This window comes from Anomalospiza imberbis, chromosome 1 (assembly GCF_031753505.1).
Source record: "Anomalospiza imberbis isolate Cuckoo-Finch-1a 21T00152 chromosome 1, ASM3175350v1, whole genome shotgun sequence".
Taxonomy (NCBI): Eukaryota; Metazoa; Chordata; class Aves; order Passeriformes; family Viduidae; genus Anomalospiza; species Anomalospiza imberbis.
In genome coordinates, this window is record NC_089681.1 from 78,730,969 (window position 1) to 78,758,727 (window position 27,759).

At 34.6% G+C, this 27,759-nt stretch overlaps 1 protein-coding gene and 1 long non-coding RNA gene across 7 annotated transcripts in view; one reads left to right on the forward strand and one right to left on the reverse strand.

The window, feature by feature from the left end:
* Positions 1–117: 117 nt before the first annotated feature.
* CDH10 (cadherin 10) overlaps positions 118–27,759 on the reverse strand; it is a 95,640-nt gene continuing 67,998 nt past the window's right edge. For 3 of the 5 annotated variants that reach the window (XM_068197321.1, XM_068197317.1, XM_068197327.1), the window contains 9 exons: positions 24,849–24,968; positions 24,071–24,238; positions 18,878–19,065; positions 15,769–16,022; positions 14,054–14,190; positions 11,730–11,851; positions 4,197–4,305; positions 2,056–2,307; positions 118–1,194 (listed from right to left, as the gene is read on the reverse strand). In XM_068197321.1, coding sequence (XP_068053422.1) covers positions 701–1,194; positions 2,056–2,307; positions 4,197–4,305; positions 11,730–11,851; positions 14,054–14,190; positions 15,769–16,022; positions 18,878–19,065; positions 24,071–24,238; positions 24,849–24,968 — 1,844 coding nt within the window. In that variant the 3' untranslated portion in view covers positions 118–700. Of the gene's footprint in view, positions 1,195–2,055; positions 2,308–4,196; positions 4,306–9,306; positions 10,506–11,729; positions 11,852–14,053; positions 14,191–15,768; positions 16,023–18,877; positions 19,066–24,070; positions 24,239–24,848; positions 24,969–26,780; positions 26,879–27,759 lie in introns of those variants that run through there. The other 2 variants (XM_068197336.1, XM_068197341.1) reach the window with 2 other exon arrangements.
* LOC137477946 (uncharacterized) lies at positions 283–19,218 on the forward strand. 2 transcript variants are annotated; one of them, XR_011001299.1, is made up of 3 exons: positions 283–418; positions 15,754–15,857; positions 18,988–19,218. It is a non-coding gene; the product is annotated as an uncharacterized lncRNA (long non-coding RNA). The 2 variants fall into 2 exon arrangements; XR_011001300.1 differs by lacking the exon at positions 283–418 and adding an exon at positions 2,305–2,865.

The window sequence follows — 27,759 nt, forward strand, 5'->3', positions numbered from 1 at the left end:
GTATGAAGAATACTTCAGCACGGAAGTATTAGCAGTTGGTTGTGATGTCACTGGAGAATTTCCATGTTCTCTTCAAGCTTGAAATTCATGGCCAGAACAGGCAGGCAGGCATTAACATAGTTGTAAAAACTGGTTTATTTTTTAAAAATAAATACAAAAATATAAATATAAAACATTGGCAGATAGAATTTGATGAAATGAAGTTGCACAAACTTTTTTTTAAACCAGCTGCATATTACACTTATTAACACCACGTGTACATTTTGTTTTATTTTAATGTACAGAACAGGACATATTGGAATTTTTTCTTCTTCGCCATCTTAAAAGCTGCACTTGCAGGAATAGGACATGTACCTAACAGAAGCGGCTTGTACATGAGGTTGCTTAAGGGATTGTCACCCTATTCAAATTTCTGAAGGTAAGATATTTTTTATTTTACTTACTAAAATGTACAACATTGAATTTCCATAGCTTTGGCTCTTGGAAGTTTGATTAAATAAAATGTTGTATAATATTCCAAGTGGCATCCTACTAGAAAGAATGAATGACATTAATGGACAAATTTAAAACAAATTTTAAAAGGAAACAATTGTGCTGAGTGGCAGGAAAATTTTCCTGAATGTTAAATACTGTTGAGTGCAGAAGGTGTCTGTAAAATTACTTCCGCTCAAAGGAAAAGCAAAAAGTAGCCTACTGTAGGTTAAGAAGTGTCTTTATCACTTTCTCCTCCACCGTACATCTCAGCTAGCTTATTAAACCGAGGACCCCACTCTCGGAGGTAATCATAGTTTTGGTCTCCTTCTGTAGTACCTGACTCCAAGGAGCTCAAGGATTCAGCTATGGAATCGTTTCCTTCATAGGCATAGGTTGCAAGCGAGTCATATGGCGGCGCGGAGGGATCAGTGTCATGCTCTTTTAGCCTTTGGTTAATGAAATCTCGGACATCCGTGTTGTCTGGTGCCGAAGGAGTCCTCCGTGGCACAAATAACGCTTCAGGGATAATGTCTCGCCGAAGCTTCTTATCTTCGATAGCTGCAGGATTCCTCAGTGTGCCAATATCAAAGGCTTGGGTGTCTTCCTCTCCACCGCCTTCATCATTGTAACTCACAATGTTGTCTCTGATGTCCTCTTTAGAAAGGATCAAAGGCTCCTTCTTTCGTTGCCTCTTCAGAGCAGCAAATAGCACCACTATAACTTAAAGAGGGAAACAAAGAATGGGTAAAGATCTCTATTTAACAATTTCTTAGCAGCAAATCCACCAGGTACAAGAACTACATTTCAGCTACATTTCACCAACTCATTTTTTTTGATAACTGGATAAACACCTCTACTGTATAATGGTAGCACAATAAAGTCTATAGCAAAAACCTATTTTGCACACATTGTGTACTCTGCTTTACAGGACCATGAGCTTGTCTGCATGCTCCTTCTGTAATGAGCTTTAAAATAGCCAGGTCTGTTCTGAAGTTATTTTTCCCTTTTCAAGCTCAAAGGATATTGTTAAAAAGTGGGTTTGAGTTGAATTATAGGTCATTAAGTGTTATTCTGCAAACCACAAAATGGAGGTTTTAAAAAATTTTCCTTTTTTTTTATTACTGCACTAAAATCACTCGATAGACAGGGCTTTGATGTAGTCAAATTTCTGCTTACTGTTATGTGAAATATATACTGCATACTGGTTTTTATTAGTTATTTAAATTAAAAAGAGACTTTTCCTCAAAAAAAATTAAAATTAAAAACATTAAAGCAATTTTTGATTATACTTTTCATCCTCTCTGAACTTTCTTTTTTTTGTGGGCAACTTAACGAAAGAACATAAATGAGCTTCTGGTTGCACAGCGATAGTTTTAACAGTACCAGACTTGAATTCTTATTTAGTGTTAAATTAGCAGAAAGCAAGGGTTTGCCTTTGTTTTTTTCCTTTTTATTTTAAGCTGCAGTTATATTCTTCTTTCAAAATCCAGGATCATTAATATTAACCTGCATAATTTTGTGAAATGAGTCAGGCCTTAAATATTTGTTCCTGGATAGAGGAAGACACGTTTCTCTTCTTACCTAGCAGGATAATGATGCAGAGGAGAATGGCCACCAGTGCCCCTGTGCTGAGGCCGGCAGGGAGAAGCAAGGCCTCGGCGCTGCAGGACTGCATGTTCCCCCGGCTGTCACAGGCACACACCCGGATGGTCAGCGTGCCCGTGCTGCTCTGGATTGGGTAGTCGTTGTCTGAGATCACCACTGGGAGAAGGTAAGTACTTATTTCATGTCGACTAAAGCCATTCCTTCTTGTCAAAATCCTGGCAGTGTTATCTGGATCAATTAAAAGATACTGTTGTAGGCTATACGAACAGAAACCATATCACTTATAGTAGATGCAAATTATCGTATTTTATATTACTTCAAAATAGATCCTGATATCATAGTGATATCTCTGTTTTTCTAACAACATTCCTATTTGATCAGAAAGCTATTTATAGGTTTTTAGGTACATCTGGCCTGCTTCTTTGTGCCTCTGCACCACTTTGGCATGTGGTTTGAAAAGAGGATTTCTCAAAGCTTAAAATGTTTTATAGATTAATGCATGCAGTGTGTGACACAGTTACAGTTCAGGGCTGAAACCCTGAAACGCAGCAACCAACCGAGGAAAAATAACCTTCCAATTTGTGCAGTTCAACAAGTACTTTCTTCTGGAAGATTCTTTCTACGGATCATCTGTGACAACACCCACAGGAATGCTGTCAACTCAGTATGAGATTTGCTACACCGTTTTCAACACACTGTAGAACAATGAATTATGTACCTTAGCACATGAAGTAGGGCTTTTTTTGGATAGAATGTGTCTTAGGAATTCAGAAAATGTGAAAGATGGTAGGTATTCCTGCACATTTTTGATACATGAACTTACTAAACTGTATCTGTAGCAGACAAATCTTAGTTGTGTGCAGGATACTCGAGCATCAAAAACTGTGCACTGAGTGGCCAGAGGGAAGGAAAGGAAGAGAAGGAATGAATAACACCAAGAGACTATTTCTTCTACTGTTAGAGCCACAATGCTAGAGTGGCAGTCAATACCAGAGTTTATAACTGTTTAGTTCAAAAGAGAGAAAATACAGGTTTAGTGTGCACTAAAATGAAAATTTAATTTTCATCATATTTGTGGGTTGCTTGAGCTATGTGGTTAGCTATCTTGACAACTTCAGGCACAACTAAAATAACTCATGTGCAAAAAGAAAGAAAAAAATTACAGATAGTAAGGAAATATTAAGATCTATACCATTCTGTACTCAGGACCTAGTCACCAAGATATAACCTTTGTTTAAAATATTAAATCATGTATTTTTTTCATAGACTTCAAGATGTGAAACACAAAGTTTTTCTTTCTTGCTTCCCTTCACTGGTTTTATGCATTTTAACATTATTTGTTTTCACTCAACATCAAAAATTACATGTCTAATGAATCTTTAAATACCTCTTCTGCAAGGGAATTTATAAGGTATGCAAACGATTTGATTTAATTATTTCACTTTCTCTACCATTAGAAGTTTTTTTTTCTGCTGTTGTTTGTAGTCTACTACATGCTGAAATACTCATCAGGAACAGAGGATTATTCCCTTTGCCTTTATGCCTTTGACACATATGAAGGCTGATACCATGTCCCCTCTCATTTATTTCTTGTGTAATCTAGAGTCCTCTGAATTAGTCATGCTAATAATGAAAGCCAAAATTCATAGTCTCACTTCCCCAACAGAAGCTTCTGAAAATATTTTCTGATAAAGACAGCTTGAGAAAGGATCAAAAGAAAAGCCAAAGTGGCTCTCAGAACCACTATTTTCATTAATGGTCAGAAAGAAGCAAAACAGAAGGCCCCGGGAATCAGAGCTATGGGACAAAAGGCTAAAGTGAAAAATCTCAACTTGTCAGCTGAAGGCATTTTTGAAAGCTTTTTTTCTTTTGTAGTCAAGTATTTAACCTATGTCTTATTCCAATCCAACACATTTCTGATTTTCTTTACAATTTTTTTTTTAATCACATTTTTGCTTCACCTACACAGATAAACCTCATTGAGGTAAAGTATTCTTGATAGTAGCAACATTCACAGCTTCTCTACATATTGATAGACATCAAAATCAAATATATTTCAGGAATGTAGCCAGAGAGAAAAGATAAAACTCCTTCCTTGTAACAGGCATGAATTTTACCTTCATTATCCTGAACAGTGAAGTTAGGGTTAACGGCAGCTAAGCTGAAGAAAAATTTTTGTCCACCAAGAGGGTCATCTTTGTCTACTGCACTTATGGTTTGAATAAGCTGCAGGAAAAAAAGCAAGCAAACAAACAACAACAACAAAAAGACCAAATACACCTAGGTTTTTGATAGAGCTGTCTGATCAAAGAAGATGAAAAGCATTGGAATAACTTAGCATTCACACATATTGACTTAATATTTATTCTGTAAAATAGGAAAACTAAACAAATGTTCAACAAGTGTCTTATATAAGTTTTTTTTTAAAAAGAACATCTGTATTTTTCATGTGATAGTACATGTACACCTATATCTTTGTAGCTACATAGTGGACAAAACTTGCGAAAAGTAGTTTTAGCTGTAGCTGATAGTTTTTATACATATTTGATTCATCATTTTAAATTCAAATCAACACCTAAGACAGAAATTCACACAAAGTTTTCTATTTTTGTGATAAAAACGGCATTTTATCAAACAGATATTTTTGAAAGGGAAGTTAATGTTTCAAATTACATTTCAACATTATAGCATTTTTTCTTAAACATGATTTTTCTATTTATTAGTATAGGAGAACACACCATCATGATTCCTGAGATTAAAAATGCCCGTTATATTTTCTACATATTTCTACTCTTGTAAAACATTGTAGCATACCCTAGAGATGTGCAAGTATGCAGTGGGATGAGAATCAGTTGTCATAATTCTCAGAGCAAGCTGTGCCAGGTCAGTTCCATACTCAGACTCAGAGCTTTCTACAATGCCTACAACAAATTTTGGGTATTTTTTGGGAAAGTAATGGCAAGCCCTTTACCAGTTCTTATTTACTTGTCAGGTAAGTGAATATGTGGCTTTTTCACTAAAATTTCTATACTTAAGAGTGGCTAAATATTGTTTCCCAAGCAAAATGAATTTTTTGACTTTTATTTTTGACTTTATTGCCTAATTTTAGTCTGGGGCTTTTTTTATACCATGGCATGTAAACTGAATTTAAGTCTGGATTTTTGTGCATGCATGCTTGAAGGTTCAGTTATGTTCTTAAGTTTAACTGCAAAATATAGATTATCTTTAGCCTAGATCATTTTTAGTCTTCATTTCTTATCCATCATTTTAAATTGCACTGCTTTTTCAACCATGGAATTACATCTAATTTTTAACACTATTCCTTCCCTGTTGTGTATGTGTTAAACCCTGTTTGTTTTTCCTCTTCCAGTTCTCCCAAATACAGCCATTTCTCTTCATATCACAGCTTTTGTCAGTTCTGATAATCTTTAACATCAACAACTGCAGTACACTCCTGTTTGCCTTAAAAAATGCATGACTAACTCCCATCTTCTCTCTTGTCCATCCAGAAAATAGCAGTAAATATCTTGATGAGGCAAGGATGAGATTTCTTTTAATATAACAGCTTCCTTGCTTTTTCAACAGGAGTTTTGTCCTTCTCTAAATCTGTTTTCTTGCATAATCCTCCAATAACTTTCTAAATGAATAAAACTGATAATGCAAGCATAGAATATTATTTGTTTTTGAAGAATGAATATTTTAATTATTTAGTGAGCAATTAGTATATGAATTTTCATAGGTATTTACAAAATGAAATTAAAAAACACTAGTTCTTTTTACTTAACAACTAGAGACCATGAATATGGTCAGATGTAGGTATTAGGCTGATGAAAATCAGCTGATTTGCTGAGTGTTCATAATCATAGTTTAAAAAGAGTCTGTAGAATTGAAAGCATTATACTGCAGTTTGAAAACTGTTTCCTGATAATACTGATTACTATTTTAACATGATAAATCCTCTTTTATATGTGGTTTTAAAAAGTTTTTTTTCTCTTAGACCTGGCCAGCCATGGGAAACCCCAATTACCTTGTAAATAGGGGCAATACACTCTAAGTTGCTTCTTTCTAGAAATGCCACAAAGCAGTAACTGCAGGGAAGCCAAGGATGTTACTCCATATGAAAACAAGCAGGAAATTAAGGGCCCAGTAGCAGCCATGAGGGTCGTTAGACACTAAAAAACTGATAAACCACTGGAAACAAGTTTGCTGTGTGGTCTGCTTATTTCAACAAAATTCATCTTTCTGCTTGGTAGTGTGGGAGGCGGCCCAGGGGAAGATCCGACAGGGTTGCCCTGGGATACTGCAATAGTATAACTGCCTTAGGGTTCCCGCCTTTCCTCATGTCTATCATTAGACCCGGATCTTCAGGAATTAAGTGTCGTTCGGACCTTGTCCCAGGAACAGTTTTACTTCTGTCTAAGAAGATCTCTGCTTCCTGGCCCTGCTGACAACCTGTACAAGTCCAATCCGTCAGCTTCAGAGGAAGCTTTGGACTTTACAGGACCAGCAGGACTCCACCGCCCTCCCAAGGCTCCTTTCTTTTCACCTGTGTCTTTGGGTGGTGAGTCTTGCTGCTTTGCAATAGCAGCTGACACAGGCCCTTTGCTTTTACTTTTCTTATTTGCTTTGGGTGGGGATTTTACTTGCTGTGGGAAATATGGGCAACTGCCTATCCCCAGCGAGACGGGAGTTTTATTCCCAAGTTAAATCTACCTTTATCCTGGGGAATATTTCTTTTAAGAAAAGGGAATTAAAATCCTTTGTTAATTTTCTTTTTGAGCATTTTCCATACATTACTAAGGAAGATGCTCTATCTTTATTGTTCTGGGGAAAAGTTGGGAGACATATTTATGATTTACAAGTAGCAGGGAATTTTAAAGTGGATTGGTATTTTCCTATCTATTATTCCATTCTTAATTTACTTAAATTGAAAGGGGAGAGTTGGGTCCCTAGTTTTCCTACCCCTATTTCCTCCCTCCTCAATCCTAATCCCACTTCCCCTAAGGGTGGGTCGGGAGACAGATCCTGCAAAAACGCACAGGATTGCTGCCGTCTCCCTGCTGCTTCCCGTCCCACTCTGTCCCTCTCTTGTTCTGGGACTGGCCCCCCCTAGTACAAGCTCTACCCAATCCCTCACTCCAAAAACCCCCGATCCCAGTTATAACCCCAGTTCCCATGATAGTTGTTATAAGCGGTCAATCACACAAAATGGTGATGGCCACATGGTCGATTGCCAGACCCCACAAAATGGCGCTTTCCCTCTTAGATTGTCCCCTCGGGTTCCCACCAGTAGGACCTCTGCAAGCATCAGTTCCATCAACTGTTTAGGTAGGTGCTTTCTTCTAAAATACACTATGCATTTGCTTTTAAATTTAGGATGAAGAAAATACAATATGCTATTGAGAAAAAGAAAGCAGACTCTTTAGAAACCCTACATCAATTTGCAGTTCAGAAACTTTTTCTTGCCTGAGTGAAAAACCGTTGAGAGTTTTTGAAAAAGGTAAGGCAAAGACAAAATTCTGATAGTCGTAAAACCACTGGAAGGTATAAGATCTGTGGCTATATAGTGAAGAAACTAAAGTAAGAATGAATCAGGGGAACTGGGAAAGAAAGATAACAAAATTTCAAGTAAATTGATCACAAATGGTCATTTCTCAAAAGACATGAAAGAGATGCAATAAACAAAGGTAAAATAACACTTCAGGATTAAAGGATTTAAGAAATTTTTCTAGAGATATCTGCAAAATAGGAAGGGAAAATTGAATGCTAGAAAAAAACTCCAGGGATTTTAGTTTTTCAATAGATATGAATTTTAGCTATTTTTAGAAAGACACTTGGTGAATATAGGAAGGAAATTTCTGGAAATAGGAAGATCCCAAAAGTCATGTTTAAGCAAGATTATGGTGAGAAAAGCATCCCTGATGCTTTTGTTATCCCCATTATTATATGGGTCAAATTAGCTGATAACATGAAGAGCAGAATAAAAATAATTGGTTCAAGAAACCTAGTGTGTTTATATAATCTATACTGAATTAAGTTATCAGAAAAAGGAAAATAGACTCCATGATTCATATTTTAAAATGTCTTTGAAAGAGAATTATGAGCTAGATAAATGTTATGTAAATGTTATTTACATAACATTTGGCCATATGAAAAGGGATGTATAGATTTGGCAAAATGAAGGCTAGCAACAGCAAGATAATAACAAGCCATTTAAACATGGCAGTGGACTTGAACCAGGTGAGGGCGTCCCAGAGCTGGCTCCGGGACTGTGCCGGGCCTGCCCGGGCCGGCCCCAGGCGCTGCCAGCGGCTGCAGCGGCCCCAGCGCAGGGCACGGCTGAGCCCCTCAGCCCCGGGCGGGCGGGCGAGAGCCCCGGGGAAAGCCTGGGCAAGGGAGGGCAAAACGCTGCTCGGCAGCCAGGGCTGAGCGAGGAACAGCGAGCGAGAGACAGCCCTGCGAGCCCCGAGGGGACAGCGGGAGCAGGGACGGGGGCAGGAGAGACCCGGCAGGGATGGCCCTGCGGACTGGGAGAGACCCGGCGGGGGAGGGCTTTCCCTGCGGACCTTAAGGCGATCTCCCGCTGCAGCAGATTTATTCTGAAGGACTGCAGTCCATGGGGAATGTTCATAGTGGGGCAAGGAAAAGTGTGAGGAGGAAGGTGTGTCCGAGAAAAGAAAGTAGTGAAGGGGTGAAGGTGAACCTGGGAAGGAGGGGGGTATTAAGGGAAGTAGTTTTAGTTCTTTGTTTCTCACGATCCTACCCATGTTTAATGGACAGCATATTAAGTTACTTTTCCCCAAATTGAGTCTGTTTTGCCAGTGATGATAATTTGTAAGTTTGTCCTTGTCTCAAGCCATTTATTTTTCATCTTTTCTCCCCGTATACTGTTGAGGGGGAAGGAAGTAGCTCGTTGGGCACTTGGCTGCTGACCAAGGTCAACTTCTGCCTTCTTTTCTTTTGGCAGATCATTTACAAATAGAGAAGAAGGGCCTCTCTTCTGATATCTACTATAGGGAAAATGAATATATAGAAAAGGTATACTCAGCTTCCATGCAAGATCTCTCTAAAGCAGGACTGACTTCTGCTTTTTAAACTGATTCTTCTCTTTTACATTAGAGGATCTTTGGAGGCTGGCAGCTGAGCTGCCAGACATGTGACAGCTGGGAGGTGACAAAACCAGTGGGATTCCATCTGTCCAGATGCCCAGCTCCTGGCTCTTCTCACCTGGGGGCGGAGGACAGCTGAATTTCTATGGTTGCAGGGCTGCAGCAGTCTGAGCATTTTGCTGCTTTATTTCCCTGAACTCCTATTGAGTCAGCCTTGTGTAGGTCACATGAATGCCTGTATCCTCTTTATGCCATCACACCAAGACTGTCCTCATTTTTTGGGGGGGGGGGGGGGGGGGGGTCAAAAGAACAGCAACTACTAAAATAGCATTCTGCCAGAGCTTGTGTATAGTTTGAGCCTTTTGAGATAGGCTATTTGCATAGTTTGTAAGTTCACGGTACAATCTGACATCAGCAGTAATAGCAAGCAGGAAAACAATCACAGGCCCTTTGAATCCATTAGACTAAAAAAGTCGCATTTTTCTCTTGCTATATATTTGCATATATGTGTATGTTTGTATACACAGATTTATGTGCACCTCCCCAGGTATCATATATAGTATGTATGTCTATATATATGTATATATAAAATTTAGGCTTCTGTACAAATTAAGTAAATTGAAAAGTATAATATTCATTATAATGCCTGTCTTTAGTAGATGGGAAATACTGAAATGAATACCACAGAATCTGTGACTGATGCAGCATCACTAGTTTCAGTGACCTAATAGATATAAATTTCATGGATCAAATGTAATTATAAAAACCTGAAAGGGAAGAAAAATAGCAGAAATGTGGGAGGAGTCAAGCTGAGAGAACCATGTTCAGTTTGGATTGATTACATTCTCTCAGGATAGATTGAATTTGAAAAAAAAAAGTCTTATTTATGAGCTGCCAGTAAACAAGAAGAATATAATTATATTCACTTAGATTATTCATGTTATCCTGCATTACATTTCTTCTCTTCCTGGGAATTGTTTTCTTTAAGCATTCATTTGCAACTCAGATTTCTTAAAAAATGTGTATATTTATGGCCCTCTCAATAACCTTGGCAGGTTTTTTGTGATAAAGACACTATTGAGCCCTATAACAATTTAAATAAGAATATGTGGATGTGTAAACTGATTTAGCATCTCATTTATTAGTTATAAGTGATTAGTGCTATTTTATTCAACTTTTAAACTGACAGCCTAGTCTGATTGTAAGCAATAAAACAATGCAATGTAGAAATACTTTTATATTTTCTTTTAAATTTTACTGACTTTAATAGTCTAGATAGCGCAGAAAACACTGTTCCTTAAAATACATTTACATGAAATTTAACTGCTCTCTTAACATTTCCTGTGCACTCTAGAACTAGTAACCTGCACAGAAAAAATTCTGAAACCTGAGATGAGTAAAATTTGTGGATTCATGCATTTATATTTTTTTAAACACAGGATGGGTTTCTTTTTTGTGAAGCTGGAAGAGGAAAATTCAATGTTCTTATTTTACAAGTATTAGTCCATATGTCATATTGAAAATTATTAAAATATTATTTTAGCATTTGTAATAGACACTTCAACTGTCCAAAGTTCTACATTTTTAGCCAGTGATTTCTCTTTATCTAACACCTTGAATTCTCTTGTGACTGTCACAGCAGACAAATGCACTTGCTCAGTACCTTTAGATATTTTATGCATTATAAATTTGGGGCTCAAATTCTTTGTTATAAGTTCAAACTGATGTCACTTTAAAATGAAGAATGACAACCTGAATGTGAAATTTGCAATACAACCTGAATGTTATACCTGTGGAACTCTAACAGTTGTGACAAGCTGGCACTCGTACCACATTCTAGTCAAATGTATTAAAAAGGTTGCACTAAGGTACTACTGCTACCATTTTAAAGGCTTTATTGGCTTATTATGCTCTGGGACATGTAATAGGAAAAAAAATTAAACAGTTCTAATAAGCAACTGTCTATTGGACATTAGATATTAAGCAGTACAGTCATTTCACTTAAATTGAAGTACACATTGTGTAGCCTTTGAGAAGCAAAACAAAGTATTATGTTACCACTTAAAAAATGTAAGTTTTCTTTTCAGAAATTTCTGATGTGATAATGAAAGATGACAATTGGAAAAATAAAAGTGTGACTGATTTTTTTGTTTGTAATCATTGTCAGCATGGATTGAATAATATTTGAATTTTGCTATTGGAGAATTATTGAAAATATAGATCAAACTTTTTAGTTACATATAATGTCCTACTTTGTGAAATTAAGGGCAAAGTGAATCATGACCATGTCATGGACATATCTCATCAGGATTTAGCAGAAGTACAAGATTAGGTAAGGAAAAGTGGTGATTGAAATACTGATGTGCTTGTAACATATTGACATTTCACTCTAAGCCTCACTTACAGAGCTTATTTGCTTTCATTTTTAACATTTCAAAAGCTAATTTGGATATGACATTTTCCTAAGCAATAGGCAAGAATGATCTACAATTGAGTGTTGTAGCAAAACTTGATAGTGGGAAGGGTTTATCAAAGGCATACCTGTCCAGCTCTTGCATTTTCACAGACAAAAGTGTCGTAGAAAACAGCAAACTGTGGGGCATTGTCATTAACATCCAAAATTCTTACATAGACAGGAACACGAGTAGTATCTTTGGGGTTGCCTGACAGCAGAAGAGAGAAGTAACATGAGATTATTTTCTTATTAAGAGTTTTCTGTTTTCTTTCAAATTGCATGAGCAATACACATGCAAGATGAAGTTTGAGTCTGGTTAATACTTAGTGTACAAACTAGTAACAAGTCAGAATCAGGCTGTCTGAAAAATAAGGAAATTATTTGTGTAGAGTAAAAAAAAAAAGAGGTGTTGTGATCTAGTGAGCAATTAATTTTTTCATGAAGATAGGGGACTGCAAATGTTAATAATATATTCAAATATTGTGTATGAAAAGTATGCCCACTACTACAAAAACAAACTTGGATCACTTGGTGGGCTCAAGGTTTTTTAAGGTTTTGATCTTTAATTTTGAAATTCTTTGGGACCTAGTTTGTTTTGCAGAGAAAAGACATCAAACACATCATTTGTGCATTGTGTTGGTTTTGCTGGGATAGAGTTAATTTATTCGAACACATGTATACATATCTTGAAAAATTTTCAAGTCTGACTTTCCTCTCTTGCCACTCGAAGAAATTCCAACAAAACAAATGAAAATACTCCTCCAAAAATTTGGTAAAGAATTTAGTAGAATAAGATTCTTTAATGTTTAATTTGCTTTAAAAATATAAATGTAGATTTTTCAGACATTAGGTTCAGAATTAAGAATAACCTCCCCCTTGCCAAATGCCAAATCCTACTATTATTTAGAGTGCTCTTTTGTTAGTATGGGTTAATTCAGGAATACAAGTGTCCCTGTTCTCACTTGCTGATCTTGTTGCCATACCAAAAATAATAAATAATGCCTGGGTGTGCAGCTGTTTATTGGAATTCTGCTGCGTGGTAGCTAAGCACTATATGATTTTTTTAACATTAATGGAACTGGATAAGTAACAACAGTAACAGATTGTTCCAAATTACTGATTTCCCCCCTTTTCTTCTGCTTTAAATGAAACAAAAGACATTTAGGAGCAGCTGGAATTACACTGGCTTGTTATCCACAATCTTTGCTAAAGAGCATGATGTGGATCTTTTTTGACACTCTGAATTATTTCAATTTCCAGGTTTAGGATGCAGTTTTTTGTAGCCTTCTGTATGTTTGTACTAACTTTCCATATCAGATCTAACACTGCTTTCATTCTGTCATGCTTCACAGGTAGCATTTTAAAATATTTAAAGATCTAAACCTCCCTATTCTTTCTCCAAAATTAACATATCTCTGTGGAGAATGCTAGCTACGCCAGGTATGTCCACAATATAAATTTGCTCTAATTTTCCTGTCAAGGAGATAAGTTTAGCAACTAAGATCTAGGCATACAAAGATGCTAAGGTTCATCGTTATATAAATCTGAAAATAATTTGTACAGCATTGGACAGCACTCTGAATGTTTTTTTTTTTTTGTTTGTTTGGTTGTTTTTTTTTTACGCAGAATGTTTAATTGGCAGGATGCGATGTTCCATTTAGTCCTCTGCAGTGTAACTCTTGCCAGCCATGTTTCACTGTTGACCAGTATTTTTTCCAATTTTTTAACTGATACAGAATTAGCCCTAAAATTTAGTAACTTTGAGAGGAACTCATTCTTAGTTTCTGATTTCAAAGATCAAACCTTTGTCACTCTGAAAATTTTCTCTGCATTGATTAAAGCTATTCTCAATAATGTAGTAGGTTTAGGAGGATATCTGCTCTTCTCTTCATACTCTTGACATGAAAATATCTACAGAGAGATGTTTTAAATGGTCCAAGAAATGCTACAGCTTCAGGATGAAACTGAATGGGACTTGTAAGTTATATTGATTCTAAGAGCTGTATGCGTAGATATCATCGGAAGAGATAATGAAAGTATTTCTAAGGAAATTAAGAAAATAATAGAGACAAAAACACAGATTATTATGATAAACTCAGTTCTTTTAACAGCAAAATCATGTTATTGTCCTCCAAGAAAAGGAATAAAAATAATTACTCCAATCTTAAAATTCAATTGGCTAACATCTCAGAAGTAACTTGGACATTAAAGGTCAGTGATGGAGGTAGGTGAGGAAAAGAGCAGTGAGGAGACAGGTGCTGTTAGCCACCGCATGGTTCACTTTTCCAGAACATCTAGTGTGAAGGGGCAGGGGGAAAAATAAAGGGGGGGTGTTTTCATCACAAAGTTGCAGCTGTAACTTTATAGGCTAAGGAAGACTGAAAGGAAAAAGAAAATCAAATTAGCTTACTAATCTCAGCTGCTATAACACTAAGATTGTGCCATTGGGATATCTCACGGTCAAGTGGCTTAGAAGTATAGATGGACCCGTTTCCAGAATGAATGTTAAATATCCTGTCAAGGTCAGTGTGACGATCCAGAGAAAATCTAAATATGATAATGAAATAAAAAGTATTGTCAAAATTATAGAAAGTTAATGAAAACATATATTTCACAAGTCAGTACAGGTTTTATGTTCTACATTACAAAGTTTTTGAAAAAGAAGCATTTACATAGTTTTGAAAAGACATATATTTAGTTTCTATAAATACTTCTGAAAATTCTGAAGGTTAGCTCCATAGAACAAGGAATTAAAATTTGGATTTTAAGAATGTGATACAATCATCTAATATTTGATAACTGGAGCTTTTACAAGAATATAGAAAAATTATTTTAAAAAATCAGAATTTCAATGTATAAATAAAGAATTAATTTAATTCCAAAAGGAAAATGGTCTTTGATATACTGTTTCTTCAGACTGAGACTGACAGATAATTTACAAGCTGTTCAAAAGTATTGCTATAAGCTCAGCTTCTATTATTTAGGATGTATTAATTCACTAGAGGTCAAGATAAAAAAACTTGTATAAAAATAAGTCCAAATGCAGAACTTTCATGCACAGATGTTGGAGGACCTTCTATATTTCTATAGTTGCTATACATCTGGCAGGCATGGTGTCCATCAACATGATATGGTGGTGTCAAACTAGTATCAGAAAATTTCTCTTTCCTCTTTTATTTTTAATATTTAACATTGCCTTTAAATTACAATTGAACCTTTGGTTTGGAATTAAATGTAGGATTTTGCCAAATATAGAATGATTTTTAGAATATGTGTCAGAATTGGGCCAAATTTTTTAAAAAGTTATGTAGTACACTTGTATAGTACAATAGAAACAAATGTTTATGTTTCTGTGAAAATGTATGAGTGATCTAAACTGTTCATCAAGTGCATCTGGTTTCATTTACAGTAATTTACTAAATTGGACCAAATGAAAAAAATGCTGTTATATGAAAATAGCATCTCTACGGTCTTGGTGGCTGTTGTTTGCTCACTCCACTGCATGCAATTGCAGTAAATATGAAAGACAAACAAATAAAACCCCAATAAACAAGTCAATGCCAAAATGAATATAAAAACAACAACAACAAAAAAAGGAAATTAGAACAGCCAATGAAAACTAATGATAGTGCAATAAAGACTTACTCAAATGTCTTTGTTTTTTTTACTACTAGCTTACTTTAATAACTCTTAACTAGAATAAAACAAAACCCTGCTATTTTCTAGAGAAATTATATTTAAGACTATTTGTCTTAATATGATAAGCATTTCATTTTACTTCATACATGATGTTAGTTTTATTGAAGACTAGAACTTATTTCATCAGCATTCTAAAAGCTGTTCACAGTGCAAAGTAAAAAGCAATCCTGATGGGCCTACTTGAAATAATGTTTTTTATAAATCGTGGCACTGGAAAATATTTTATATGTCTCTTGTGTGCAATTAAATTGCTGTTGCCCAACATATTTGTAGATTTACAGATTGCACCATTCTTAATTCTGTCTATCTCTGGGACACTAATAAATAATAGAAAAAAACTAAAACCTCTATGTGAAATTAATGTTGTATAACAATTTGTCTTAATTTCTCTAGCAAATAATATGTTTACAGATACTGAAGTATTACCTTATTGGACTTGAAGCAGAATCAGGATCTCGTGCCATTACTGTTCCTATTATTGTCCCCAGCTCAATATCTTCATGCACCTCAAAAAGGTAAGAAGACCTGCTGAAAACAGGAGGTTCATCTACATCTTCTACAGAGATTTTCACAATAATTGTGTCTTTGAAAGGCCCAAGGTAATAGAAACGGGGATCCACATGGGTATTTTCAGCTTCTACTTTCAAAGTATAAAGTCGTCTTGTCTCATAGTCCAGCGGCTAAAAATGAAAATTGTGATAAATTTTATTAAATTAGATTTACATATTGGCAGATGTTGACCTATGTACATAATGCAGACTGAAGAGAGCTGAAGCCTTATCAGATCCTGCCCCTGCATTGTGGGAACACCAACACAGTTAATATTTTCCCTCCACAGGATTCACCTTGTCTAATAAGAAATTATATTGTTTCTAGAAGAAGTATCTTTTCCTGTATATTAGTTAAATTATCTCAGCATGAATGACAAAAAGATTTTCAGTGCAAATTAACCATTATTCAGGGAATTTCGCAGCTGTTTCAGAAGAATATGGATTTGAAACAATCATATAACCATTTTAAATTCTTGAGATACTGACTGGAAATACAAACATTCCAGAACAATAACACTAATGTTTCATAGGAAATTCTGTAAATGCCTGGATAATCAAAATGATAAGAGTATTCTTATTGTCGAGCCTATATAGTGGGCCTTAAATATCAGGAATGTTTTAGGTGTCTTTTGAGGAAGGTGTGTGTGTCAAAGCTCTCTATATTTAGAGAAAAAGTGGGATTTATTCTTATTCCTTTTCATTTACTTTAATGAATCCGACATCAGGGTTTTTTTTTTTGAAAATATATTTGACATTTTTGTCAGCAGTTCATTTTTAAAATGGGAGGAGGAGCAGTTCACAGTTATAATTAGAAATCATTTTGGATAAAAAATAATTGTAATCCTTCAAATTTTTCTAGCTGTCATAGATGAAAAGTGTTAGCTAATTAATGATTCTAAGGAAATGAGCAAGCTGAAAATCTACCTTTCTGACACAAAGAGGACTTTATAAATTCCCACAGATTCTCAGAGAGATATAGAACTGGTGTTTTTCATTCATCAAAATGGGTGGTTGATTACTTATTTTTTTCTGCTTAGCATCTTTTAAGTACTAATTAATGTTCACTAAAGATGCCAAAGTGAAAGGTTAGACACTGAAATACACTATTCAAAAGCAGAAAGATGCAGTCCAGTGAAAGAATGAGTTTCCCCACTGCCCCAGACTTGTTTTAAAAAAATAGTCAGAGCAGATGGGAGAGTATCTTTGAATACAAATGAGAAAAGCAACTATTTAACCTAGATCTGAGGCTATTGTGTGTCTGTAAAGTGTATCATTCAGCTGTTAAGGGACACTGGCTTCAATCCTAAAAGCAAAGAAGACATGCTAGTCCTGATTTATTCTAATTGGTTTAATCTGGCAGAATGTGCACCATGAATATGTAAACTTGCTACTACAAAATTCACATCCAGTCTTAACATCTTGTCCACCTACAGTGCAAAACATGGATATGAAACATGTGGATTATACAGGCATTCCAGCACATCCACAGTAATGAACAAAAGTCTTCCCCAAATATATGAAATTGTGGAAAATCAATTATTTTGTCTGTGAGAAACTGTAAAGAAAATTTTGTATAGAAGTTGTTATTTTACAGCATATAATAAATTCAGACTTAATAACTTGCAGGCTTTGTAAAGGAACACAAGCTATTTGTAGTTATTCACCACTGCAAACAGAAATTACAATCAAAGTGGATAAATAACAACAAAAAAAAGAGACTATTTTAATGAATCAATGAACTCAGCATTCTCATCTCCTTCCTTGCTTGTTAGTGCTGTTGTCTGTGGTATTGAATGAACTACTTATTCATGACTGAGAGAGCATCCTGAAAAATGCAAATTCTGTCAGACTGTTAATGACAAAATCAGAAGATCTTGTTCATTAGTATTTATTGACATTTTTGGAATGTCACTGTATTATAATTTAGGAAATTTCTTGTGCTTGATTCAGCTACTAGACTTTTTTTCAAGATGCTATTGATTCAATATAATTGTGTGAAAATCTGAAGCAAGCAAGAAAAGAGCATCTCAAGAGAAGCCTTTACAAACTAGGAAAAGAAAAAATATAAGACCTCAAACTGTTTTTTTAAATTTTTTTTCCCAGATAAACAACTACACTGACTATGAACACAACAGAACACAGAAATTAAAAAGAACACTCTTTGCAGAGCTTCTCTCTTCATTGTTGCCATTATCAAGAGATGTGAAGGTATCTTTTATATCACTGTTTATTTCATTATTCTGTGCTTAAGAATATCTGTTTGGAAAGCTAATATAAACAGTGCTTTATCTTAAAAATTGTGCCGGAACTCTTTGAAGTTCATCTAAAAGTTTCATTTGAGATGTCCTAAAGACAAGGACCAAGGGACTTCTGGAAGGGAAATTTTTGAGGAGTAGGAGAATGGCATTTCTACTTGTGACATCTTAGACTTGGAAGACAAGCATTTGAAAATGCTCTGACAATGCGAGACAGAGGGCAGAACTAAAGGTAGCTCTGGACCAGGAACACCTTCATTACGTACACATTGCTCATGTGTCAGCCCTCTCACACATTTGCAACTTACTTTGGTGTTCTGGCATACAGATCTCATCTCACCCAAGTAGATGAGAATCTCACAGAGAAGGAAATCTGTGTCTCTCATTAGTGACTGAGCTGCTGATTGCTTGCTGAAGTAAACGGGTTATAGAAATACCTAAGAAGTCTGCATTTGAAATCACAGAGATAATTAGTGCTAACACATCGGGGCTGGTCCATTTTTTCATACTTTGCTTACAACGATGTTTTAAACCTATGCTGCATCTTAGATATGGTCACCACCTTTTATTTCCAGTTCATCTTAAAAGGAAATAGTACCTTTCAGCCACTGATGCGGGATGCTTGCAAATGTTAAGCAATTAGCATGTGTTATCACATGATAGAAGCAATGAACTCTTGTGACATAACATTGACATTGAAATCATTTAGTGCATGCTGTTAATAGACACCTTTCGCACAGTGATGATGCCTTCCTGTGTGTCCTTTTGTGTCACAATATCAAACATATCGGTCCCATCACCATCTATAATCCTGTACTCTACTTCTGCATTTTTTCCAGTGTCTGCATCTGTGGCTTTAACTCTGCCAATGGCTGTCCCAACTGGGGAGGACTCAGGAATGCGGAGATGGATGGTACCTGTCAAAGAGACAAAGAGCCATTCAGGACCCTCACAAGCCAGTACACATGCATGAACTAACACAATAGCTGATGTGACACAATAGCTGATAACATAATTTTGTGTATTTTTTTATTCTAGAGAACTTGCCATTTAACGCTGAGACAGTGGACGAGGCAGAGAACTATCCAGAGGAAAGTTTTATAAAGAAGACTGAAAACAAAATTGTAGAAAAAACATCCATAGGAAAGTAGGGTTGAGAAAGACTTTTATTCTGTCTCAGAGAAGAATCAACTATATCTGCAGTCTTCTTGTCTTTCTTTTCCTTGTAAGTTTCTTGTCCTCATTTTTCTTTCATTCTTGAAATATCATCTGGAAAGACTGCTTTGTGTTCTTTCTAGGCTTCACTCTTCTTTTTTACCCCTTAATATCTAAGGGCAATCTTTGAGATATATTTTACATTTATTTTATCATGGAAGCAATAACAAGAATAGGACTCCTTGGTTTTGCTGGCCACTTCTGTGCAACAGGCTTTCATTTCATTTCATTTCATTTCATTTCATTTCATTTCATTTCATCTTTCAAAATTAGATAGATGTCATATTAAATAAATTTGAATAACACATTAATGCAAGGGGAGGTGTGTTTAAAAGCTACGAGCAGAAATTGTGCCTATACTTGTTAAAGCAGTTAATTCATACTTAAATAGGCTTATGAATATTGCAATTCTTGGTTTGTGCTACTTTTCTTATCTCAATTATATCCCTTTATGGTAGTGTTATACAGCTGATAAAATATATAGGAATAAAACTGTCATCATTCAGACATGCTGCAGTAAATTGAAATAAGTGTCTTACCATATATTTTAGCATTCTATGTCCTAGGTTTAGTGTGAAAACTGTAAATAAGTGTTGAGATATTTGATCCCATCTGTTGGAACATATGCTAGAAAAACACGTGGGGGACATAATGCGCTATGAAGAATTCTCAGAAAAAATATTTTAAAATTAATGCATCTACAGTTGTCATTCCAAAGATGAAAGTGAATTCATCAAATCTCTCTTGGAAAACATTTTATTCTATGGTCTTTGTTAAGTTTTCCAAGATTTTCTGTTCTACTTAGAGACTACCTAAGTTAAAGGAGTTAGAGGTATGCTTGAAATAACACAAAAATGGAAATTGTAAAGGACAGCAACCACAACAGTAAAAAGCTGAACAGGCTACACAAAAAACAACACATAAATACATTGCCCAAATAAGTAGTACAGAAAAGTCCATTAAGGGCATATTAGTTTTGTGCAATCAAGAAGAATCATAGGGAGAGACTGGAATGGCTATATGGGAAAGTCACTGGCAATGTGATTTTATCATAATTCAGGAAAGCATGAGTCATTTGAGGATTATTGGTGTAGTACAAGCCAGCTACAGAGTGACACTTACTACAAAAAAAACCTATTATTTATTGGGTCATTAGAGATTGTTTCTGCTTCTACAGTTATTTTTTTTTCTGTTATTTTATGTTATTATGTTCCCATTTGACAAACCTAAAAAAACAAGAATGCAAAAACTGAAAAATAAATGCATTCACATTTAGTTTGCAATTAAACATTGAATGAAAATTATTGAAATATTTCAATTTAATTTCTTCGTATAACTTTACTTAAGCATATTTTAATATGAAACAAACATATAGCAGCAGAATTAATTCTTTATGGCCATGTACACCCCACATTCTATTTATATGTGTTTATTTTTGCTCAGTCACATTTTGATGTTCAATTGAGTATTTTATCCTGCATTTTCTCCAATATTTTCATTACCTTTCTCTAATATCTAGATCTGTAATACTACACTACTAGAGAATCTCTCTGTAATCACCTAATGGTAAAAAAAGGCAAAAGAAAAATTATCCCCAGTTTAGTACTTAAGCAGCACTATGGGCCACGATCGTGAAAGACTGCTTTTTTTTATCCCCAATTAATATTTATATGTTATAATTATTTTTATGAAGTGTCAACTACTCCTCACTTTTTTTTTTTCAGCACTTAAAACTATATCCCTATGCCTTGTGGACACTACTTTGACTCCCAGTGCAATACCCAAGTCATTATTTAGTCTACAAAGTGGTAAGAGCTCATATCATGAATTGGTAATAAGGTAGTGGAAACAGAGAGGGAAAATAACCAGAAACTTTATCATCTAAAAGATAATTTTTAATCTAGCCTATCCATTTCTAGAAATCTCCACCATAGTATGAGACGCTTCATTTTATTCCTTTTGTCACTGAAGACATTTAATGCATTGACTAAGTATGGGATGCAGTGCAGCTTTGGACACTGTATCAGAATACAAAGTACACCAAAGTAGAATCATTCTGGCAAAACTCTGCTGTCAATCTTATTTCTCTCTTCTCAAGGAAAGTAGTTTACTCTCTGCATTTACTCCAGTGAATGATGTCCTTTCATTTGTCTGTCAGGAAAAGAAATGGGAGGATCAAGGAAAGGAATACTTTTCCATATACTAAGGAGAGCAGAAATCAGCTTGAGGATTAAAGTCTACACACTTGGGATTGCAAATACTTCAGTAGGTCATAAAGAATGCAAAACCAATCTCATTTTTCCATTTACTCTTCTTCCCATTCACTCTTGAATAGGCATATAATGTGAGGGTAAATATTATAAAGTACTACAGGCTATAGTCTCACAGGATACATGGGCTGCCATAATTCAGGTCCACTGAGTTTCATTCAGACACAGGCTTCTAAGTCCATAAATCACATTTTCCATTTATCACTGGTCAACACTATCTCCTTACTTCTGAGTACAGTTGGAAATATTACAGTTGAAACGAAGTTCCAATGTCTGAGGTCTTTTAAGACCTTTCTGTAGCATCTTGAAAAAGTTTTCAATCTCATCATCACTGTTATCTATGTGGGTTTTAGTATATTTTTAAGAAGAGAAAAATATTCTGAAGAATCCTTGCTTCATAATGTAAACAATGGAGGAATTAGGGGTTCTTCTATATTTTTTTTTAGAAAGTATGATATAATACATTATGTCAAATTTTCTACAATTTTAATATGAGTTTCTTGTGGGAGACATTTAAGCTGATATTAAAAAATTTATTGAAACATATAGCTGTAATATGCTGAGTCCTGTGGAAACATAATGGGCATTCTAATACTTAGCCTGATAATTTATAAATCCTATATGAATATTATTGTTTCATTAACCTAATATATCTCGGTTTTTTATTATTGGAATAGAATAAGAATAATTTAATTTAATCAGTTTCAATTCCAGCAGTCTCATTGAACTCTGTTAAAATCATGAATCATTATAATGTCTATTTCCATTTTGAGGTTAAATATATATTATTTTTTAAAGCAAATAACTATTTTTATTTTCATATATATAGTAAAATATGTAATCTTTATAAATGTTTTAGTTTTCATATCCAATGGAACGTGCATTTATATCTAACAAAGAAATTGGCAGCGAGAAAGTAGAGAGAAAAATCAAACAACAACAACAAAAGCCCATGAGAGCAAAATTAAGTTTCTTTAAAGCAAATGACACATCTGATTTAAACTGACATTAAAGAAAAATGCAGAGATGCTACATCAAATCCTTCTCTCTCTCAAATATTATGTTGGAATCCCAGATAAGTCATGTTAAAATTGTCTAGAAAGTTGATTCCATCATTCTGTCTTAACTTCTAATTTAACTTAAACTTCTAACACTGTTTAAGAAATAAGAAAAAAGAGAAAAAGAAAAGTATAAATATGCACTTTTGAAGCTTCTACGCTATCTTAAGTTTAACTGTTAATTTTTTTTTTCTGTAAGGCTTTGAACATGACACCTCTTTGAATAGTCTTCTTCAGTGTGTCCAGAGAAGAGTGATACTGCATTCCTGTCCTACACAACAATGGAAATACCATAATCTTATATATACAAATGGAAACAATAAAATAATAAATAAAAAATTGTGGAAAATGAAAAAAAAATATAAATTAACAATAAATTCTGTTCAGAATAGAACCTTAGTAGAAATGCACAAATTCTACTAACTCAATGGTACATGATTTTTTTATTTCAAGTGTGTATATGAAATTACATGCTGATAAACATCTTAGCTGAACACATATATATTAACTTCGATATTAAATTGAACATAATTATGTACTCCAGTTCTGCCATAAAGAGCATAATTTGAAGCTGATTCTGTTATTTTGATCAAGAAGAGTGCATCAGTAACTACTGGATTGAGTGGAATTATACAGAGTGCATAAAATGTGTGGTGAGGATACTCTAAATCCTTTACGTATTAAGTAAATCTAAATCATCATGCAAATATTGCAACTTCAATTTATGCAAAAATCTTCAAATAAGCGACATAGTTTAATATTTCCATATCAGATAGAGACCAAGAATATTTTTACATTTTGGTTTGAGGATACAAAGGTAAAAGGCAAAAAGCATTATAAAAACCTTCACTAAAGCTGTAAAAAAACCTAAAAAAGTTAAATGTAATTTGCTTTACTTTGGGAAATTTTCTATGTTCTTTTATAGCTCTATAGCTGAAAAAGTACAAATCTGTCTGATTCCCTTTGAGTAATTTCTTTTCCACATTCTTCATGATTAAATACTTAAGCAGATACCTCAATTCAAACATTTCTGCATATCTAGAATTACAACATGTTTTATTCTCCAGTGGGAAAGCATGTAGGTATTAAGCAATAGGTAAGGAAAGCAAAAGCATTGCTCTAATGCTCTTACGAGTCCACCTACTATTGCTCCCCATATTTCTGGAAGGAATTCCAGGTTTATTGCAGTTATATTTGATCATGTAGCTGTTTCTTAACAAAAAAAAATGCTTTAACATTTAATATACTGCTTTAATAATAATAATCAGCACATAAGCCTTTTGTTTATGTGTGCCCCATAATCTAGATTTACTCTAAATTAAACCAGATGGTGATTGCTTAACTCTTACAGCACAAGTCAACTATTAAATGCAGCTTACTCTGGGGGAAGCGAGGTGGATTGTCATTGACATCAGTCAGTGTGATGTTCACGGTGGTGGTCCCTGATAATCCACCCATCTGGCCTCCCATGTCCTTTGCCTGGATAACTACTTGGTATTGCTCCCTGTTTTCTCTGTTCATGTTCGGCAATGCAGTCCTGATGATGCCTAAAAGAAATAAATTGGAAAACAAAATCGTTAATAATATATTTGTTGCTTATGTGCCGCAATCTGCTGCATCTTTTTTTATACTAGTCTGAAATAAATCTCTAAAATATTAATTTAATGTTTCAAAGTACAAATTTCTGTCCATAGGTTTTATTATAGTCTTATAGTAGTCTTTGGTACAGGCTATGTCTTGGCTGAATACTTGTTCTACATCACAGGTCCTTTTCCAGTTTCATGCTAAAAGTGCTTCAAAATATTTGTGTTCAAGGTTTAGGAGAAAGAACACCTTTTATTAATCTAAGTAGAAACATTAGGGAAAAATGAACAATATTTTCTAAGAAAAAAACCCTTTATTCTTGCCTTTATAAGAAATGTTATTTAAATCTTAAGCAATAAATAGTACCTCTGTAAAATTACTTATACTTCGTAATTTTAGATGTCTTGAATTTTTATATATATTATAAAAGTTATAAATCATGAGAAAAAGCAAGAAATACTCTTTCATTTCAGTTAGTTTTTAATTATATTTTTTATGTGATTTAAGGTTTTTTCAATTAAAAAAAAAGGTTTAAAGTCTATGGTAAATGAAAATAATGAAAATTTTCATTACCTGTTTCTGGTTCCACAGAGAAATATGGCTGCCCTTGAAGTATGCTGTAAATTATTCTGGCACTGTTTCCATACGAAGGGTCATCGGCATCAGTAGCTGTAACTTGGACCACAGAAGTGCCTGAAACATCCAAAGCAGACTTAGTTGCATATGACACTATATGGAGGTGTCAGAGCATCAATTTCCATTCCAACAGACACCAAAGAAAATTGCAGCTAATACTGATTGTATTTTCCAAATATATTTGTGATCTTCTAGTCAGCATTAGGTACATTCTTCCTTGTTCCGGGTCTCCTTCTATGTAAATTGAAAATAAACTTCCCGAATCCCACAAGTGTGATTAAGATTTAATTAGAAAATATAAACAATAGCTATGTCTGAGCTGAATTCTTATCCTTACCTAGCTACAGTAATTTATGTATTCACATCCTCTTTGCAGAAAACATTTTTTTATTGCAATAAATACCTTCATTCCATTGCCTAATATGGGTTTTTTGGTTTGTTTTCTTTTCCTTTTCTTTTATTTTGTTCAATGATATCAGGATGTTATGAAACTACACGATGAAACTATGCAGGAACATGACAGAAAAAGATTATTAAACAGGTCATTGGATCTTGTGAAAAACAAGCCATCAGTTCTCCCTGCTTTCTAAGTGTTACTATAGATAGAAATTACCAGAAGAAACACTGCCATATGAACTTTGAAATCTGCTGATTTTTTAGATTACAGAAAATTTCCTAACCTTAAAGACCTTCTCTAAATTTTAATAGAATATACCAGTCCTTTAAAACATGAAATGTTTGCCATTACCGCTGACAGTTTTTCCACAATCAAAATATTTTCCACATGCTGTTCAACTCTTCCATCACAGAAATAAAGTATAAAGAACAAGGATTCCCCCTATTGTGCATCCATAAAGTGCAAATACTATTTTAAGTATATAGGAAATTATTTGAAAAAAAAAAAGGAAAAACAATCATCATATGCACATGACTAGCTAGCCATGGGCTAATCTGAGGATCAGAAGACTTTAAAACTTGTTTCTCCTTTTATCCCAATTCTTTCAAAGTTCTTTTCCCCACCAAATACTGCCAAATATGAAAAAAGCACCTGTAAATCCAAGACCTTTGGCACAACTTATTTACTCCCTCACATTGTCTGCACATTCTACACTACATAGTTATTCTAACATACATAAAAAACAAATAAAAGTAAATGCTATTTCTCCATTTATTTGTGATTTTATGACATGATGACAAATCCACTTTTTACAAGTAAATTGGGGTCAGCAATTCCTTTAAAAACCTGACAGAATCATAGCACCCATATCAAGGGAATAAGCCTCTGCCTAACTGTTGAATCAGAGATGAGTTTTCCGAAACATTCGGTTTTCAACTGCTAGAGAATCGAAATACTTGTTTTAGTGAGTCCCTAAAAGTATTGTCTTCTCATAAAGAATGCAAAATGGGCATATTGCTGGTTATATTATTCCTCTTAAAATGGAGTGGATAATGAATTTAACAGAGGAAAGACCCAAACACAAAATAAAATCTTAAAAGATAAAAATTGCTACACAAGTATAAAGAAATGAAGAGCAAATAACTTGTTATTGTATTAAAAATTGCTTTGGTAACCGTCTAGAATATGGCTGAATCCAAAAATCTGAACTTTTTTTTTAAAAAATACGAATGTGGGGATGATAGGTCTGTTCTAAAAGCTTTGTTTCTATGATTCACTAAGGTTTCATGTCTTCAGCCATACTGAACTCCATGTGTAGATATATGGCTAAGGTTAAAAGGTGAATAGGCCTTTCTGTTTCATATATTTAAGTTCTGAAGAGTGCTGTCTTGATTCTGAAATGCACTTTTGGACCATCCTACAACTACAGAGAAACTGCAGTGCTAGAATTTATACTTGTTCCTAAAGAACACCTTCTCTGAGATAGCAGTTGTGTAAAAGAAGGATAAAACAAATCATGTTCAGTAACTGAAGTGCTGCAAGTTAAAAAAAAGGCAAAAAAACTCCAAGCCACTGAGTAACTGAACAACATGGAATTGTGCAAGTAAAGTTTACAACTCCTCCATTTCATATCCATAACAAGAGAGAACAGTCATAATGAAGACATCTGTCACAACAGCATGATGTGTTACTCAGAAACTTCTACACTGTACATCCATGAAAATAAATACTTTGTATTGCACGTAACTGAATAATTTCTTTTGTCTAGTTTTCACATTCCCTTCATTTGTGAAACTAGACGTATCTATTAATAGGTCAATTGCATGAGACTTTTTTTTCATGTTAGTTTAAAAATATAAGGATAATCAATTTTGAAGACTAATTTGGAAGGAAACTGAAGAACATGCTTAAAAAATTAAAAAAAATATTTAAAACAATTCCATTTTAAATGTAATAATATGTGTCTAACAGTTACTACTGTCTTATTTGGGTGTCATAATGAATATATTAATTAATACTCTTTCAGTGCACATGAAACAGAGCATATTATATCATCTATGCTTTTCTTCTGCTGGAATGAACATGGCTGCATATATTCACCCCCCCCAAAAAAATAAAACCTGTCAGAAACTTCTGAAAACTATAAATTTGCACCTATTCCCATTAAAGTCTGTGAAAAGAGACTTGTACTCCTTAATTTCATCACTATCACACAGTGCAGTTGTGGGTTATGATCAGGACAATGTGCACTCCATTACCTAAATGCAGTAAAGATGAACTTTACTTTTTAATGTTACCTCACCTCTTTGGCTTTTATGGGTCAGGCACCTGGCAGGAGAAGTGCAAGGGCACTGCTACACTTCCAAGTGCCATTCACCATGCAGAACTCCCCTTTGATCTCAGCCCTTGCTATGAGAGGAAAAGAGATGTACTCTCTAGGCTTCCACAGGG